We start from the raw sequence: 18,780 nt of genomic DNA, 5'->3' as shown, positions 1-18,780 counted from the left end.
TTCACATGTGCAGCTGTTAGTACACACAAAGTAAAAACCTGGATGTATTACCTTATGGTAAGCATGTGTGGATGGACTGTTCAGTAATACACACTGCAAATAGAATAGTGAGTCAGTCTGCTACCCTCTGAACTAAATGTATTATAGGACAGCCAAAGGCGGACTTCTTCCTAAATGCTTAGACTGCTGTAAGGTCCATTCTGGCACATGATCAGTATGTGAACTGGTAGTGTAGATAACAGACTGAGATTTAGAAGCACTCAGGCATAATCTGAAACTTCTGTGAGCATAGCTCAGCTGAAACTTGGCACTGTTCACAAACTGATTTGAAAATTTATATTTATTTAGTGTAATTTCAGACACTGTGGTATTAATTGTCAGGCTAAAAGTGTAATCCTTTCTTTTTATGTGAAACAGACAGGAGTAGTCAGCACTGATAGAATTATAGGGAGTAGTCAACACTGATAGAATGATAGGGAGTAGTCAGCACTGACTGAATGATAATAGGCGAAATCAGGAAAGGTGTAATGCATGTTTACTCATCGTCACCACCAGTATTTAATGGAGGTATAAGAAAACAATGAGAGAGGGGAAGATTACCTTAGTGATAGCTGTTTGTAACAGAGAGAATCATAAATGTGTTTACAAATTGTAAGTATGGTACCACCACAGCTATGCAATTTACTGGAAACAAATGAAAATTTGTACCAAAGTGGGACTTGAACCTGGTTTCCCACTTAACGCAAACAGTTGCCTTAAGCACTTCGTCTATCCGAGGACCCTTCACAGACGGATCCAAACCTCCACATGTTCTAAAGTATGCTACTCATAATGCTCACACAGTTATGCAGTTTCCACATGGGGAGAGGCGTATTTAGTGTTTTCATTGGATTACGTTGCCTTTGGCGTGAAATACATTAGTGCTGTGTCTTTATTTGGCAGTGTGTGTAAAGTTCAAAAGCTGTGTCTCTTTGGACATTTATGCATGTTTAAAGGAACAGCTGATGATGTCTGACAGTAGTAGCTGACAAAAGAGGCATTACCCAGGTATTCAGTTTGCCAATTTTCTATTAGAAATGAAAACAAAAAATTAATTGTGTGTGTACTGAAGTATTGAAAAAATTTATTTCCATCTACTTGTGAAAACACTTTTGAAATTATGAAACAATCTTACAAAGAAATATGCATAATGTACATATGTATAAGTACAGCATACAAATTAAGAAACATGATCCCAGACAGTTTGTCTACACTGGGTGCAACTGCTTTGTATCTCTGCAGTACAATTTTGTAAATGTCTCTATGGCAACACTTCTTCATAGCTCTATAAACAACTATCATTTTTGCTTACAGCCATTTGTACTTCATAATTGAAAGCTGTCAAAAGCACAGCCAGGTGTCAGGTCTTTCCTTAAGTTGACTCGACAATTGGAGTGTTGTAGTAGTAAAGCATAAATGTATTACAACTTCATGCTTTTCACATACTTCAGAGTTTATGACATCATATCTTCTGAACCATGTACCATACAATGATATATTATGTGAGCATTATGGGTAGTGGGCACTGGGACATATGGGGGTTTGAACTGTAAAAATAATATTACAACAGACATTATTTTTATAGCTTTTTATTTAGGCTACCAGTTTTGATTCCTCAGTAGAGTCATCTCCATGCCCTGTAGCGCAAATGACAAGAAGCATCCAGTTGTACATGTATGTGACAAGGAACCAATATTTGTACCTGGTTTCCACAGAAGATTTCACAAGAAATGTGTGCTGTCCACACATGTAACAACAAGTTTTTGGTGCAGAAAACAGTAACAAGAAGATATTTTGGGAAATTTGTTGAGAAGAAACTGGAGCAATATGCTGCTGTTCTTGACGACGAGGATTGACAACCACAAACAGGTCACAGTGTAGACACTATTAAAATTCATTATCCATGAATAAACAGAAGAAATTATTTGTAGTTAATATTTACTTACTACAACTATGGGTTGCAAGTTGGAAGGAGTTTCATCAGTCCGTGAGTTGGAAGAGTAACGACAGAAGTTCATATGAACTGTGACTGTTATGACAGGTTTGCCACAATGCACTGGTAGTGGCCTACTGTGCAGCCATGTGATAACTAGCCACCATTCCAGCTTCCACAGTGCATTTGATTCTGCTGGTGAAGAGTGAACAGCAACAGATTACCTTCATGTCAGCAGTTCACCACAATGACACTTGTGCCTAGACAGCCTGGATGAGATTTATCTGTCATGAATGATTTGTTTTTCTATCATTTTGAGCATGTTGGCTAATTTTTATTAGAAGCATATTGCCATATTTGCTGCATACCTATGGTAGCTTGGAGGGCAATTTACCAGAAATATTTCTAAAATTGGAAAAATAAACTGGCCAGACCAGTACAGACTTAAGAAATAATTTTGACGTGAATTAATAAATTCAAAGTGATGGAATAAGTTAATTAAGTACTAAGATAGAAACAACGAGGTGACCTTGGAGACACATTAAGGAGTCCAGACAGGGAAAAAAGGATTAATGCTAAGATTTCAGAATTGCAAACAGCTATAAGTACTTTAAAAGAGAACTTACATGCAGAGGTGAACAGTCAGTGTGATTTAGTACAAAATGAGTTCAATGAGCAATTTGGTGTATTAAGTAATGACTTGAAATAAATGAAAGAATTTGCAGAACAAGAATGTGACAGTGTTCATGAACAGAAGGTGCAAGAAAGAATTGATTTAACTATAAGCACACCAATTTCAGCAGTGATTTAGTTGCAAATGTGGGGGAATTTCAGACAGTGGAAAGGACTAAAGAAAACAAAAGAAGAATCAAGCAAAAAGCAAATTAAAGGTAGTAATTGATTGTCAGGAGATTTAACATAGGAACTTCAACTGGAAAATGGTACAAATTTGTCAAAACATATTCCTAAAGTTGAACCAGATGGCGATCTATTTTTTGAGAGTGTACCAAAGATATGGGAAGATTCTAAGGAGATAGATTTTGCACTTTGTTACATGATAGGTGACACAGCTGAATGGGGAATTGCTCATTCAGAAGAGTTTAAATTGTGAGTCAGTTTCCAGGAAAAATTTAAAAAGAAATATTGTTCACAAAGCATGCAAGAAATGTTAAACAGATATTTAAGTAAAATTAAAAGAAGATGAAAAGGCATGTTTGAAGTGGAATGTGGACCCTGTGTGTATGTTACGCAAACTGAGATGTGGGGGGTTAATTGGTGTATCCAGAAGTGTGTCCTGGAGTACATTTTCAATGCCACTGCACATTGGAATAATTTGTAAGTGCCACAAATTCTCAGGAGAGTTAGCAATCTTTCCAGATTCATTGGAATGTCGACCACCAATTTCTGGGTGAACTGGCTCAGTGTTTTCTATTTTATTTTCTGTGTAGCAGTTCCTTGTATTCTTACCTTCCTATCATCCATGAACAAATTTTCCTTCAATTACCCTTTCATAATAAAGTAAACTGTACGTGGAAAATTAGAATCACGAAAATGATAATTCCTCCAAGGTCCTATATGAACTACCACAGACATAAAATTATGTTAATTAGTAAATAAATGTTAATTACAGTTACTAACCATCTTTTTTTATAAGAACCTGATTATTTATTGATGCTTGCGATGTAATGAGTTGTTCCGCAGTGGAGTCATAATGTTGAGCATAAAGGTCATTATGCTAATGAGCAATTGAACTACTTTCACATAGTTGAATACAGCATGGTGAGTCAGTAAGTATAGAACCTTGAAAAACATATTCTGAGGAAAAAAATACAGTCTTGACTAGGTTCTTGAATTGAATCTTAATGTTTTTTTAAGGAATTTCTGTGTTTGCATCACCTTGCATAAATTCAAGAAAACATAGTAATCTGCATACAGAGATAGAAATTTTGTAGAATATTCTACAATTTTGTTGGGGGGGGGGGGGGGGGTAAATACTCTAAGTAAACAAGTAGTTTCAATCTTACCTGTCAAAAAATTTGCAGTGGTAAGCATACAATTACATCTGCCATATTCTATTTCAAAACACATTTTTTGTGTTGTTACTCACCCTTCACTGGTCCACAAATGGGGGGTGTCAAGATCACTTTTTGGGCACTGTGTAAGTGAAGCCAGGTAAGTCTGTTCTGCAGGGTATGCAGAAACATCTTCACCCTCTGGCGCCCTGGTGTGAAATCTGGCATGGAGGGAGTCCTAGGGTGGCAGGGAATAAATTTGGGGTCTCTCTTCTTTCTTTCTTCAGTCCTAACACTCGTAGTCTTTCTTTTCCTTTCTCCATACTGTAGGGTCATCCAACCAGAACATTAACAGAGGACTACAGGTGAAACTTTTCTAGAGAAGAGGACTGAGGACATTTGTAAATAGGTTTAATAGGTCAGGTGAAGTCATACTTACAAGGAGAAATTTCTGCAAATAGATAAATGGGGAAGGAGAAGGGTACTTCATTTTTTATTGGTGTAGTGTACTGCATATAAACAGTACGTTGAAGGAAATTTTAGGTGGACACAGGGAAGGTAGGACCTGTACTGAGGTTAGGTGTACCCATAGAAGGGATGACCTGTGTTAGGATAATAGATTTTGGGAGGAACACTAACATTGAAAGCATTGTAAGCGATTGAGAAGTATCTTCCTACAGAAGGAGTTGTTAAACAGGTCATTCAGAAGTAAGGAAAGTAGTGAATTTTGTTTCCCATTTATGAAGAGTTCTTTCAACTAATAAAGTAAAGGGAGCCATACTGTGATTGTGTGGGTTAATGAAAGACACGTGCAAGAACTTAAAAGTGGATGTCAGAGCTTTGCGATTGATGATGCTAGGTTGTGTTTATGTCACAGCATTTATCCAGATGTGATAAAAGAAACGTAAATGGCCTATGTATAAGTTAGGATAAATCACAGCTACAAGTCAGTGATTACCACATTAAATATAAAGAGGTAACATATAAAATTTAATACAAAGTGGGAAATTAAAATAAAGATTATTTAATTTCTCACATTTGTTTACTCTAGTGTATTGCAATGGTACTGATGTAACAGTTAACAAAGTTGAAATGGCACCTAAAAGACAAAGTGCTAACATTTATTTGTTATGTTAAGTACATGAAAAGAATTAAAAGTTGTTATTAATTATTTAAAGGAAGTAACTTTCACCTCATCTTTCTTTCATTTGGGGGGGGGGGGGGGGGGTGAGGTGTAACACATCATTTAGGGAAATTGATGGGTTGCACGCTCTGTCCTTCTAAATGTTGAAAGATGAGTGTAGTATTTAATAATTTTCTTTTTATTAATAGTTAAGTTTTGGACAGCATATAGTGGTGTAAAGGGTCATTAATATGTGCAGATAATACAAGGTACATTGATGCAACATATCTGCAACATGGGGTGACGAGTTTAGCGTCTCCACGTGCTTAGCTCACTTGTTCTTAGGTGTCATGGCTGGGAGGTGTGTTGCGGCCATAGAAAAATGTTGCTCACAATAACAATAGTGATGTCATAGAGGCAAATACAAAAGAAGTCTTAAAATTGGCATTCTGTCATTCATTCTCTAATGTCTTGCTTTATCAAAATGTATTCATGTTGTGCAGTCTAATGAGACAACACATCTGTCATTCAAGCAATAATAAGATTGTATTATACATGTCGGATGGAAGTTGTCTGTTAACATACAAGAAAGCTTTAATAGATAGGTATTGAAAGAAGAAATTTTCTTGGTCAGTATGTAGATGAGGATTCAAGCTTACTTTCAGCCTGTAGCACTGAAATCAGTGTAAAAGAAAAGAAGTTCACTAAGAAGAAGTGATGCACGATTATTCGTATCTGATTAGCAGGTTCTGGATAATAACTAACTCACGAAATAAGCAATCACAGAAACGATAATATGTACCATTCATTGATCAACTAAACAGTCAGAAATAGCAGACATTCCAGAAGCTTATTTAGTATGGGAAGGAAAAGCATAGAAATAATAAGTAAAAAAAAAACCTATTCACAAAATGAGTGAGCATTTTACTAATGGCTACACTCAAAAGTATTTGTTCTCAGATTTTGAAAATGAAAGGTTCAGTGCCTCAATAATTCATTGAGAGCTGAAATTCAAGGATTGTGTCATACGTGTAACCTTATTTGTTGCTGGTTCATAGGTGGCAACATTATGTTTAATATTTTTTGCAGTTTTCCATTTCCTCTTTTTCCAGTCTTCAGAACTGGTATTTAAATTAAAATTTTTTTGTCTGTCATACAAACATTTGACAAAGATCTTGATTCACCTGTGGAACAACATTGATCATGTGCTGGTTATTACACAGAAACCATAATACCTAGGTGGGTATAAATATGGTAGCAAATTCTGGCAGAATGTGAATAATGTAGGAATAAATGAGGAGAAACATTGAGTCATTTACAGGTATGCAAAAAGAATGAAAACTTTGCTAGCTTTTAGACTAATCCTGCTTTCATTCTTTGTGTGCCTGTCAGTAGCATAGTGGGCTTGTTACAGAATGATAAATAGCTCAGGTGCTTGGATTGTAATAAACATATTAAGTCTAGGAGAGAAATTAATTATGTACAGTTGCTTAAAAAGTGGCAGACTGTATGGAGGATGGGCACAAAATGCAGTTTTTGCAGGAGAGTGACATGATCTGTAATAATAGATTTATATTAAATTTGTGGTGGTCGTGAGTTGTGGCTGTGTGATCTGTATACATGTGTATAGCATCTTTCATATATAGCTGACACTCATTTTTTTACTCGGAGTATGTTTTCAAAATTACTTTCAACAGGAGATGAAATATGGCGGGACACCTCTCCATTGGTCAAACTCTCGTGAGGTTATTGATGCTCTGGTTGATATGGGCTGCCACATCAATGCTCCAGACTTTGAGGGTCGAACTGCACTTCAGGTGGCCGTTAAGCGTCAGCGTCTGGAATGTGTAGTGGCTCTCCTTGCTAGAGGTGTTAATGTTGCAATATGTGACAATAATGGTGATACTGCTCTGCACCTTGCTGTGCGTGCTGACTCTCTGCCCATTGTCCAGGCTCTTCTTGCTTTTGATGCACCTCTTAATGCCAAGTATGTATGTCAAACATTTGCTTAAGAGTATTTATATAAGTTATTTCTGGAATAGGTGCCAACTTTAAAAAGAATGGATGTGATACCCATCTATAAAACAGATAGGCAGTGTACTTAATGTAATTTATGCTCCAAAAATGGTCATCATTTTGTAGTGGCTCAGTTGGTTTACATCATTTTATTTCAGCAGTATTGTAAATTAGTAAGTTATCATTAGAGTTAACATTACTTTTATTGTCCGTGTATGTAGAAGTAGGCATTTATTCCGCTTGCAGTGCTATGTAATAGTTCTAATGAATTTTTTGCAGGTGAGGCACTTAAAACCCATTAATTAATTACTTTCAAGGGAAGGTGGCACTGTACAGGTATCAGTATAATTATTAGTGAATTTATGTAACATATACTATAGGTTTTTCATACTGTTGTAAGAAGACAGGTGTTGATGTCCACATTTCAGTGCAAGAGCTGTCAGTTCACTGGAGGCATTTTTTATGAGAGTCAGTATTGAATACTTCGTTCTCTCTTTTCAAACAATGAAAACTCCAAGATGGAATAATGACAATATTGTGCAAAGATTAGATTGCTATTCACATACAAAACCACTAGCCAGAGACAGTGGTTGTGCGTTGTGTGTGTGTGTGTGTGTGTGTGTGTGTGACTGTGTGTTTTGTTGTGCTTTGTGCTTATATGCCACTCACTGTCTCCACTATATGGTGAGTCACAATCTATCCTTTTTTGCTTTACATCAAAGTGATAATTTATAACATTTATGTCCATATGTTGCAAAATTTGGCGCATTTCCTCTTTATTACCCGTGACTCTCTCTTTATTCTGTTCTCCGTATTTATCCTCTAACAAGCAAACTATCTTTCATTTTAAGTTTCGCAGTTTCACTTCCCTTAATGTGCAGTGTGATTTATTAAATAGTTATTGCCATGAATGTATATTATTTTGTCCAGGGAGTATTTCATAACATCTTGAAATCAATTTCATAACATCTGGAAAGTAATTTCTTTCCAAGCAGTGTGAAATATATATCAACATTCTTTTGATTCATGAAGTCATTGAGATGAATGATATTTTACTTAAGGTTATGTATGTACCTGGTGATAATACACAAACTATTTTATTTTGTGTGCAGAACAAAAGCCTTGTTTTTTTCTTCAAAGGGAACTTCAGCCTTGAAGTCAAAATACCTAGGGCAAATACTGACGCTACATCCTCTCCCATTTTCATTTTAACTACCAGAACATGTCATTGAATACTGAAGCCCAGCAGCTTTCAAACTTTTCTTGGCAACAGAACCCTTTTGAAATATAAATATTTTGTGGAGCCGTAAAATAAACAGAATGTGGTTTTATGTTCATTCTGTGATTATAGGCATTTAATGAAAATAAAAATACATAGTCATTTAATGAAAATAATAAACATGAATTGAATATACTGCAGTCTGAGAGTAGTGCATGGATTCACCTCACTGAATAGGACTGTGCGTTGCAGTCACAACTGTGAGCACAAATTTTACTGTGTGCTGCATGAGTTCATATAGCCCCGGGTGATGAAACATAGACATCAAAGCAATGAAGTTCTTTGAGGTACTTCAAGGTGTTCAGCATGGTTGCTGGTGCTTGTATGAGTACTGAGTTACCACATAACATACTCATACAAGCTAAATTCTTTTGTTTGTAGATTTTGATGATAGCGTTATTGTAAATTTTTTATGCTGCTTGTCACCTCATTTTTGGCTTTTTGCACTGAGAGAAAATATCTTTTGTATCATGGTCATTGATATGATATTTATAAGAGTTGTTTTCCCAGAGTGTGGCAAGACTTGATGTACTTTGTTCTGTAGGTTGAAACTATTTTTGCATAGCCCTCGCAGAGGCTGTGTGAAGCTTCAGAGCTCTATGGAGCATACTTCGAGTATCACTGCCCAAGGCATACCATTTTTAAATCCTCACCAATGAATCTCTTGTATTAGAAGCAAGACTTTTTATTCATTTATTGCTATCTAGGTTGGTCACTCATGTATCATGCTCCTTGTGGCTGGTTTGTGGGGGTAGTTGGAGAATAAGGGACATGTGCAGTTATGGCTTGAGAGATTTGTGAAACTTTACTCCTTCCTTTATTTCTCTGCTGTAGAGGTAGAGGAGTCTAAAATCAGTTTCCACTGTTTCAACTTGAGACCATATCTGTTATACTCAAGCACTACTAAATTTATGGAAGAAGTGCACTGTCCAACTCCAGCTCATTGCTGATTTGATATTAAACAAACATGAACCTTTTCAACATTGCTGGATACAGATTGCCACCATCCTTGTACAAATGTAGCAATGACATATGAAACTGCAGAAATCAGAAGTAATGCATCTTTATTTCTCAGGTATGGTTTGTATTCGACCTAGGACTTTAAAGTAGCATATGTGCTGCTGTCTGTTTTCATTCTGCCCTTTCCCATTTTTCATTGGTTTGGTTAAATGCTTTCAATACTATTGATTTACTTATTTTAATATTTAGTGCCTATGACATTTCATTTCCCCTTTTCCCTGTAATCATGGTACATTGAATTTTCAGAGATTAAAAAAGATATTCTGCTTTTATATTATGAAGACATGAATTTTGTATATTTGTGCTTCTGATTTGATAAAAAGATTGGCTTAGGATGGTGCCTTGCAGGTGCCCATGGCTGTGCTGTGATTTGTTTATATACCTTCCCTTTAAAGGAGAAGTAGTTGTGGGTTAGCATAAAGTTCCTAGGATTGAGGTAGTGGGTTTAGAGTCTGAAGGGAATTGGGAAAGGAAGTGTTCAAGAGTGGTAAGACCATGGGCATGAGGGATGTTGGTGCATAGGGATTCAGAAGGCAAAGGGGTTGGGATGATGGAGAATCAGTGAAGGAAGTGGTTAGTGTCTTGGACATGGGATTCGAGTTTATGGGGAATTGGTGGGAGGTGTTGATCAATGAGGGCTGAAATTCTTACAATGGGGGCACAATAACCAGCCACAATGGGTTGGGTTATGGCTCTTGGGGAGCATGTAGAAGGTGGGTGTGTGGTGTGTCATGTGGATAAGGAGGGAAATGGATTCAGGGGGGATGTTCTGGAAAGGGCCTAAGGCTTTAAGCAGGGATTAGAGTTTGTGTTAAACTTCTTTGATGGGATCACTTCTGGCAGAGTTTTTACCCACAGCTACTTCTCATTTGAAGGGAAGATACATAAACAAAAACAAATACACAGCACGGTCATGGGCAGCCAGATGGCACTCTCCTATGCCAACCTTTATATGGGCCATCTAGAGGAGACATTCCTAGCCTCCCAAAACACCAAACCGGTAGTCTGGTTCAGGTTAGTTGATGATACATTCACGTTCTGGACTCACCACTGAGACTCCCAGTCTTTGTTCCGTCACAACCTCAACATCTCTTGCATCCACTTCTCATGGTCCTCCTCAACTCCATGTGCCACCTTCCTTGATGTTGACCTCCTCCTCTCTGATGGCTCTGTCCACATTAAATCCACCAACCACCAACAGTACCTGAATTTTGACAGCTATCATCCCTTTCACACCAAAAAATCCATCCCGTATAACCTGGCCACCCGGGGATGACATATCTGCGGTGACAAAAACTCCCTTGCTCGGTATGCTGAGGGCCTCACTAATGCTTTCGCAGACAGGCACCATGTCCCAAACCTAGTCCACAAACACCCAGTTACAAAGGAGTGTTCCCTTCATCACATAATACCACATCCTTTGCCAGGGCTTTGATTGCCTATCATCATGCCCTGAAATGAGAGACATCCCATGCGAAATCCCTCCCATCCCTCCTAAAATGATGAAGTGATGGACTGCCACCCACCCAACCTCCACAATATCTTTGTCCATCCCCATGCCACTCTCAGCCCCAATCCTTTCCCACAGGAATCATATCCCTGTGGAAGATCCAGGTGCTAAACCTTCTCAATCCACACAGCTAGCACTTCGTATTCCAGTCGTGTTACTGTGCAGGTGGGAGTTATCCTTACAACACATTCTCCGCTCCTGTAAGTATCTTGGCCTCAACATACAGTAATATACTGTCTCCACCCTTCACCCAACAGTTTCCACGCCCTCTGTCCTGTCATCTCCTCCCCATTCTTATCTCCCACCCTGTTTATTTGCAGCCCTCTGCAAATGCATCTGCCTGTCTTTCCCCGCTCCTCTCCTTTTTTCCCCACCTCCCTGCCCAACAACCCCCTGACAGTCTAGTCCCTGCACAGTCCACCGGACAGTGTTCATCTCTCTCCCCACATGTACACTACTGTCCCTTCCCCACCCCCTCCAGACTGCTGCTTGCATCCCATGTGATAGGTCAAGTCCAGCCCTAGATGCTGGAGTCGGCTGTCGTGTGTGTGTGTGTGTGTGTGTGTGTGTGTGTGTGTGTGTGTGTGTTTCTGAAGAAGGCTGTTGCTGAAAGCTCTCTGTGAGTATCTTTAAATTGTGCCTGTCTGCAACTTGACCTGTCTTCTTTACAGTAATCAGCAGTCTGCCTTTTCCTACATTGTTGATATTCATACCTGGAGTTTCCATTGTTTCATTACTTATGACCTGGTAACTCTTAATCGTGTTTTTCATGCTACTATGAAACAACAACAACAACAGTACAGTTCTGTTCTGTTGTAGTTTATGATATCAGAATTTCAAGTTCCGATACCTCCTTGCTTTGAGTCCAGTTACTGGAATCATAACCCTACCACATTATCAACAACCTTTCCATTATTGCCTCATTCCCTTTGTGGAGAAGAGGGAGTTTACCACCATTAGAGGCCTAGGCATAGTTTAATGTTCCCAAGCACATTATACAATAATGGATAGAAGGCTATGCCTACTGGGAAACATGGATTAAGCAGTTGGCATTCAGGAATTGGATGCTGGCACACAAGTTAATGAAGTGGTAAACACATCACGGCAAGATCAGTTTTATACAAGTGCAGCTGAAATATACTCCAGCATTTTTTGAGTCACTGGGTGTAGTTTATCGCCAATTTAAAAAGACTGGGGCGCAAAACAAAATTAAAAAAAAAACTTATGAAGGACTCAAATGTTACTTGATGAGCGGTGGTGCAGTAAGAGTATACATACAAGCCATAGAAAATCCATTTAAACACAGATTATAACTGCTAGACATCTGGCAATATATGCATGTCTGTGGCAGTGTGGGATTGGATCTCAGCAGTCGTGCATGGATAGTTTGGAGAACAGAAAGGGAATCCATTTCTGGGTTGGCCTCTGCCAACACCAAATCTCAACCCAATTAAAAAAAAAAAACAGTGTGAGTAAACTGACCTGCCCTCATACCAAGAACCTGCAATGATCTTAGGAACATCATTCTAGCTGCCTGGGACAATGTCAGAAAAAATACAAGATTTATGTCCAATGTCACATGCTCTTTTTCCCTTGTCAAATGTATAACGCCATCATAGTGGAAGTATTCCGGATAATTAAATGCAAACAAACTACGTGCTTTTTTTTCAGAGCCTAAAGTGTCTTAATACGAATTGTATTGTTTCACTCCCTTCATTTTCTGTTTTCCACAGATGAAACAAACTGTAACAGTTATACACAGTAGGACTGAAATCAAATCAATACACAGCTGCTCTAGGTTTGTATCTTTAGGAAGCATAGATGGAATAGATTTTTTTTGTGTGTTTGAAATCAGAAAGTTTGACTGCATGTATATGCCATTTGACGTAGTTGAGTGAAAACATTTTCGTACTTTACTGTCATGGATGTGTTGGCATGTGGTATGATGAAAAAATAAGTACCATTAAGCTCAAAAGGGTTACTAACATCTCTCCATGAGATGACCATAAAAGTATTTAATTTTTTACTTGTGTAACTTATGGCTGGCTGTCAAGATTTTTAGGTGATGTTGGGTGGCTTGTGAGTGAGGTATCTTAACTGCATTAGCATTATCATTCAAACTGGAAGAATGATTTAACATCCTTCTGAGACATGAACTGAGAATCATAACTGAATCTTTTGTTCTTTAAAAAATTCAATTGCAATTTGAAAACAAGTGGAGGAAATGTCATAAAAAATGTGAGGCATAGTGCATCTTACATTCTAAAAGCTCTGTGTTTTTGAATTATTCACAGTGGCAGACAGCATCTTGTGTAAAAATATTTGTGACTTTGTTAAGATTGGCTATCAGGATTTTATTAAAAGTTTGATTCATTGTGATGTAATTCTGTACAGGAATAATCATCAAGAAACACCAAGACATTGTGTAGCCAGAGGAACAACTGGTGACCGTATACTGTGGTTGCTGCATGCTGTAGGAGCAGAGCGATGTTCACGTGATATGAAAGGTTGCCATCGGGGATGCTCAGCAACATCGACTGATCACCGTTTTGATGGTATTCCTCCTCCTCTTCCGTGTTCATCTCAGACTCGTGTTGAACTGGACAGGTTGCTGGATGCAGCTGCACTGTCAGGAACTCCAAAGAAGGGTTATCGTCTGCTGTGCTTGGATGGTGGTGGTATTCGTGGCATGATACTCACTGCTGTACTTTTAGAACTTGAAAAAGAATTGAAAAAACCAATACTCTACTGTTTTGACTGGATTGGTGGCACATCTACAGGAGGAATTCTTGCACTGGCACTATCTTGTGGTAAGTTTTCAATCATTTTAAATATGTTAATTTTGATAAAGTTCCTTTGTAAGTTTAATTAGCTACTAGCATGCAAACTATTGTTTTACTTTTTAGTTGCCCAAGTCTTGGCTTTAAAGCCTTTGCATTGGGGATTGGGTTTTTGTTATTGTTAGACCAAGTAATACACTATTCTTTTTTGATGATGTGCCAATCTCAAATTACATAGTTCTCATTTGACTGAAGATGGCTGAGTCATTGTCCTTCCCCTCCCCCCCTCCCCATGCAGTTTGAGTGTCCTCGGGCAAAACCGTTTATAAGTTATGACGATTTTATTTCATATAGTTCAATAATTGTCACACTGTAAGAAACTTGTTGCTGTGGAAGATTAGCATTGCACAATCCACAATTTTTGTTGTGCACAAAGTAGGTAGCTACTTCACAGCTGCACTGTCTTTTGATTGGACACCGCTTCTTAAAATATGTACATATAAATACGTATAAATTGATATCTCCTGCTGAGATTCTGCCTATATGTTTGGGCTAATCTCAAAAACTACTGCAGAGATTTTGATGCAGTAATAGGTAGACTAATTAATGAGGAAGGTTTGTGTATATAATTTATAAATATATCATGCAAATTGACTTAACTGTGATGAATTAAAGTCCTCTGCTGACACAGAAACTATGCAGTTGCCATCTAATAGTGAAAGGCAAAAGCCCTTGGAGTCATCCGTTGTACGAATGTTGGATGGCAGAAAGTGCTTTGTACCAATGTGTGCCAAAAGGTGCTGCTCCTTACCAATGTTGTTTGGCAGAGGTTGCTCCATACCAAAATTATGTGGCAGAGGGTGCTTTGTACCAGTGTTACATGGCAAAGGATGCTTTACCAATGTTGCATGGCAAATGGTGCTTCTACCAATTTTGTATGGCAGAGGGTACATCATAGCAGTGTTGTGTAGCGGAGGATGTTTCTTCCATTGTTACAGGGTGCTGGGTGAATCTTACTGATGTTATGTGGTAAAGGGTACTCTGTACTGATGTTGCATGGCAAAGAGTGCTCCAGACTGATGACATATGGCAAAGGGTGCTTCATATGCTCTGTACTGATGTTGCGTGGCAAAGGGTTCTCAGTACTGATGTGTGGCAGAGGGTTCTTGGTACTGATGTTGTGTGGCAGAGGGTGCTCCGTATCAGTATTAGATGGCAGAACTATGATGAATTAAATTCCCCTATCACATTTTTATGCCTGTGTGTGAAGGATAACCTCAGGAGCTACTGCATGGATTTTGATGTGGTTCTCTCTAAGATAGACTGATGTATGAGGACAATTTGACTTCTGGAGGACTGTTTGTGCATATAATTTGTTACCCCTGCACCAGAAAACTTGTTCAGCAATAAATGTTTGGTGGTACCTATGTGAAGCCAGAGCAGACCACTAGTTAATAATATTTTGTGCCCAACTGAGAGTAAGGTTACCATGAAAGGATGGAGGAGGAGAAGAATCATTTTATGTAGTAGCTGCTGAATGGAAGTCTTTTCATGGAATTTGTGATATAAGATTATCCATCTTAACTTAAACCTTTACAGTGGGTGGTCAAATTCAGTAACAGAACATGGTGTAGACATAATTTTTATCTGAGGTGTTTTAAGGCTTCCTATTATAGCAAATGTTTTTGAAGTTGTCAAGTGTCAGATTACTTAGTGTGGATCAAACCTCACATTATTTGGACCTTGTACACTCCTCTGATATTTGTGCATTGATTTTAACTATTTGTGAAAGATTCAGTGAGGGCATTAATTATCATCCTCAAATAAGAAAACTGTACACCACGAAATAACCTTTATATGGGCACATGGATTACAGCACACTGTGTTAAAAACCATGAAAATAGATTTTTGGATTATCTGCCAATATCAGTAGCACAATATAATCAACTTTTTACTTCTCTTTTTGTGCCATCCTGTATAATCAACAGGATTTTGGTACAACCAACACTGGATCCTCTGTCTTGTTTACCTTATGTCTAATGACACTCTTAATTAAATTATCTGTTGTGAGAATGTGGAAAGCCTTTTTGATAACAGTGCCTCAAAAAGAGGACACATTTGTGAATATATTGATATCCTGTTTCCCGTACACGTGCACGTCTGATTTTTCTAGTTGCTCTACATGTGTATGATGTTAGTGTTTACATTATTTAATAGACTGAAACATTTAATAAATATAGGATTTCTTGCACTGTCCAAGACCCTGCTTTCTGTTTCTAAGACATGCGTGGCTTTATGTGTATGTTGTTTAATAACTAATACTTTGAACAATCTGATGATGGTTCCTCTGAAAGGGGAATTGCTGGTAAAATGCAGATGATACCTTTATTATCTTGATCACATCAAGCTGTTAATGTACAAGTACAGGCTGTCTCACAAAAGATGCCTGGGAGGGGTCCATAGGTCGCGCGGCGCATTTGCCGGCTGTTGCTGCTCCATCTGCATGTTGTCACTATGCATAGTTCTCGGATACCACCACTTTGTGTTTGCCCCTACACTATGTCACTGAGTGTACCGGTGTTTTCTTTTGAATTTTTTTGTCAAGTTTAATTGCTCCAAATGTTATTGCTACATGTCATTGCAAATGTGTCGAGTCTGGAGCAATCCCTGCCCTTATGTTGCTGGGCTCAGTCCTCAGACAGAAACACCGTGCGCATGTCTTCTATACAGCGCGACTGAGTGTTCGGGTGTTTCAGTTTCCATTCAGTATAGTATACACAAAGGATCAACAAGTGTTTCTTGTGTTCGGTTGAATTCATACGAAAATTTCCCAGTGTGAATGTTCCCATTGATTTGATGGTACACAGATTAGTGAAGAAATTTTGAGAGACTGGATCTATGTTACACAAAAAAAGGCATAGAGAACTTAGCGTTTGAACCAAAAGCAAATTAGGCGAGATTGAGAAAATCTCTGCACCATTTGACACTTCAGACTGGTGTGTCAAAAGCATCTGCTCACAAATCTGTGCACAAACTGAAATTGAACCCATACAAAATAATAGTATTTTATTAGCTGAGGACTTCAGATACTGTTGCTTGATGTTGTTATTGCAGCCGGCTGTCTATGCACATTGGGAAGTTGATCCTGAGACGCTTTTTTTCTAATGAAGCGTGGCTGCATTTGTCAGGGTTCATAAATTCTCAGAACAATTGACGTTTAACTCCAGAAAGCCTCATGAATTACTTCAACAACCTGTGCATGATGTTAAAACAGGAGTGTGGTGCGCCACTAGTGCAAGACGAATTATTGGACCAATCTTTTTCCATGAAGCAATATGTTCTGACTGGTGTGTGAACAATATACTGCATCCCCCTTCTCCCTGCCTCCCCTCCTTGAGAACTAACACCTAACAAGAAGATACACAGTTATTTCGTGTAGGACAATGCAAGACCACACATTGCCAATGCTTCTGTGACAGCAATATGAAGTGTTTTTGATGAGAGGATGGTTGACAGGCCTCCTCATTCTTCAGATCTAAATCTGTGTGATTTTTACTGTTGGCAAATGTTAAAAGTCAAGGTGCATGCAACCAATCCTCGCACCCTTGAAGTGTTGGAAGACAGGATTCAGCTAGTCATTTCCCAGATTTTGACAGCCGAAATTTGTCGAGTGTTTGCTAAGGTGATGTCAGGCTGCTCTTATCTTCTTCTTCTCTTTCTTCTTCTTCTTCTTCTTCTTCTTGCGTTATGGCCTCTGTAGGACCACGGGTAGCCCCTTCATGGACTGCATTTTCCTCTTCTTCTCCCAGAACCTCTTCATTGTTTCTCTTCTTCTCTTCCGCTCCTCTTCTGAGATCTTCAGTTGCCGTTTCTCCTGTCGGCACTCTAATCTTTTCCTGTATTTTTCTCTGTCATCGATCTTTGGCGTATTGGTCGGTGTATATTTGTTCCTCCAATTTTCCTTTCCTTCGACCTTGATCCCCAATTCCAACCAGTCCTTCCGAAGTTCAACAACCCACTTGGTTCCTGTCTTTCCCCTTGTCATCCCTGTTGTTTCCCACACTCTCTTCGCCATTCTGTCCATACTTATCCTAACTAAATGTCCAGCAAACCTTGCCCTATTGAGTCTGATTTCCCCGGATATTGTTCTCATGTTCCGGTACAATTCTTCCCTATGTCTTTGCATCCACCTCTTTTGGGACCTAGTATTTTTCTGTCTTCTTTCTCTAGTTATTCTGCCCCATTTCTTCTTAATGTCATCATCTGAGCACCATATAATACTGCATTACTCACTGTTGCCTTGTAGTGGCTTATCTTTGCCTCTGTGGATATATTCTTTATATTCTATATCTCTCTCGTCATGCAGAAGGCTGACCTCATCTTCTTTATCCTCTCAGTTATTCCCTCCTTGCTCCTGTTCCTTCCTGTTATAAATTCTCCCAGGTATTTAAATTTGTCCACCATTTGCACAGTGCCGTCCGGTGTTTCCCAGTCTGCAGTGGTATTTAATGTCTTTGTCTTGCTAAAGGCGATCCTCAGTCCCATCTTTCTGGCTACCTTACTTAAGTTGTCGAGTTGTGTCTTTGCGTCTTCTTCCATCTCACTTACTATTGCTGTGTCATCTGCAAAGGCTAGGCAGTTCACTTGAGCCCTGTTGTCCTTTTTGTCCCCCACATGGGTCTTTGGTATTCCCATTCCCAGGCTGCTCTTATCACAGAGGGACATCATTTTGAGCATCTACTGTAAATAAAGGTAAGCTTAAGTTAATCAGATGACAGAACTGTTTATGTGTAACTCAGGGGAACCATGCGCGCAGCCAACTACTGGCAGATTAATGTCCAAGAGTGAGACATGGTGGTGACTGCCTGTGGATGCTGTGGCTGTGGCAGTGGCCTGTGGCCGTGCTGCAAGACCTGTGGGCCCCTCCCGGGCATTTTTCATGAGACACTCTGTACATAGAAAATATGGTGACTCCTTGGTTTCTGGTATAGAATAAATATTGTAAATCAGTCTATACCTTCAGGGAAAAAAACTTTCTTCATTTGTCTGACTGCAGTGAATTACTGAG

At 38.7% G+C, this 18,780-nt stretch overlaps 1 protein-coding gene across 1 annotated transcript in view; it reads left to right on the top strand.

Moving 5' to 3' along the window:
* The window catches only part of LOC124605794 (85/88 kDa calcium-independent phospholipase A2-like), a 170,782-nt gene that overhangs the window by 42,678 nt on the left and 109,324 nt on the right, over positions 1–18,780 (top strand). Inside the window, exons 6-7 of the mRNA XM_047137686.1 lie at positions 6,805–7,094; positions 13,327–13,742. Coding sequence (XP_046993642.1) covers positions 6,805–7,094; positions 13,327–13,742 — 706 coding nt within the window. The remainder of the gene's footprint in view (positions 1–6,804; positions 7,095–13,326; positions 13,743–18,780) is intronic.

This window comes from Schistocerca americana, chromosome 3 (genome assembly GCF_021461395.2).
Source record: "Schistocerca americana isolate TAMUIC-IGC-003095 chromosome 3, iqSchAmer2.1, whole genome shotgun sequence".
Classification (NCBI taxonomy): domain Eukaryota; kingdom Metazoa; phylum Arthropoda; class Insecta; order Orthoptera; family Acrididae; genus Schistocerca; species Schistocerca americana.
This window is presented reverse-complemented; position numbering and strand designations above follow the sequence as displayed.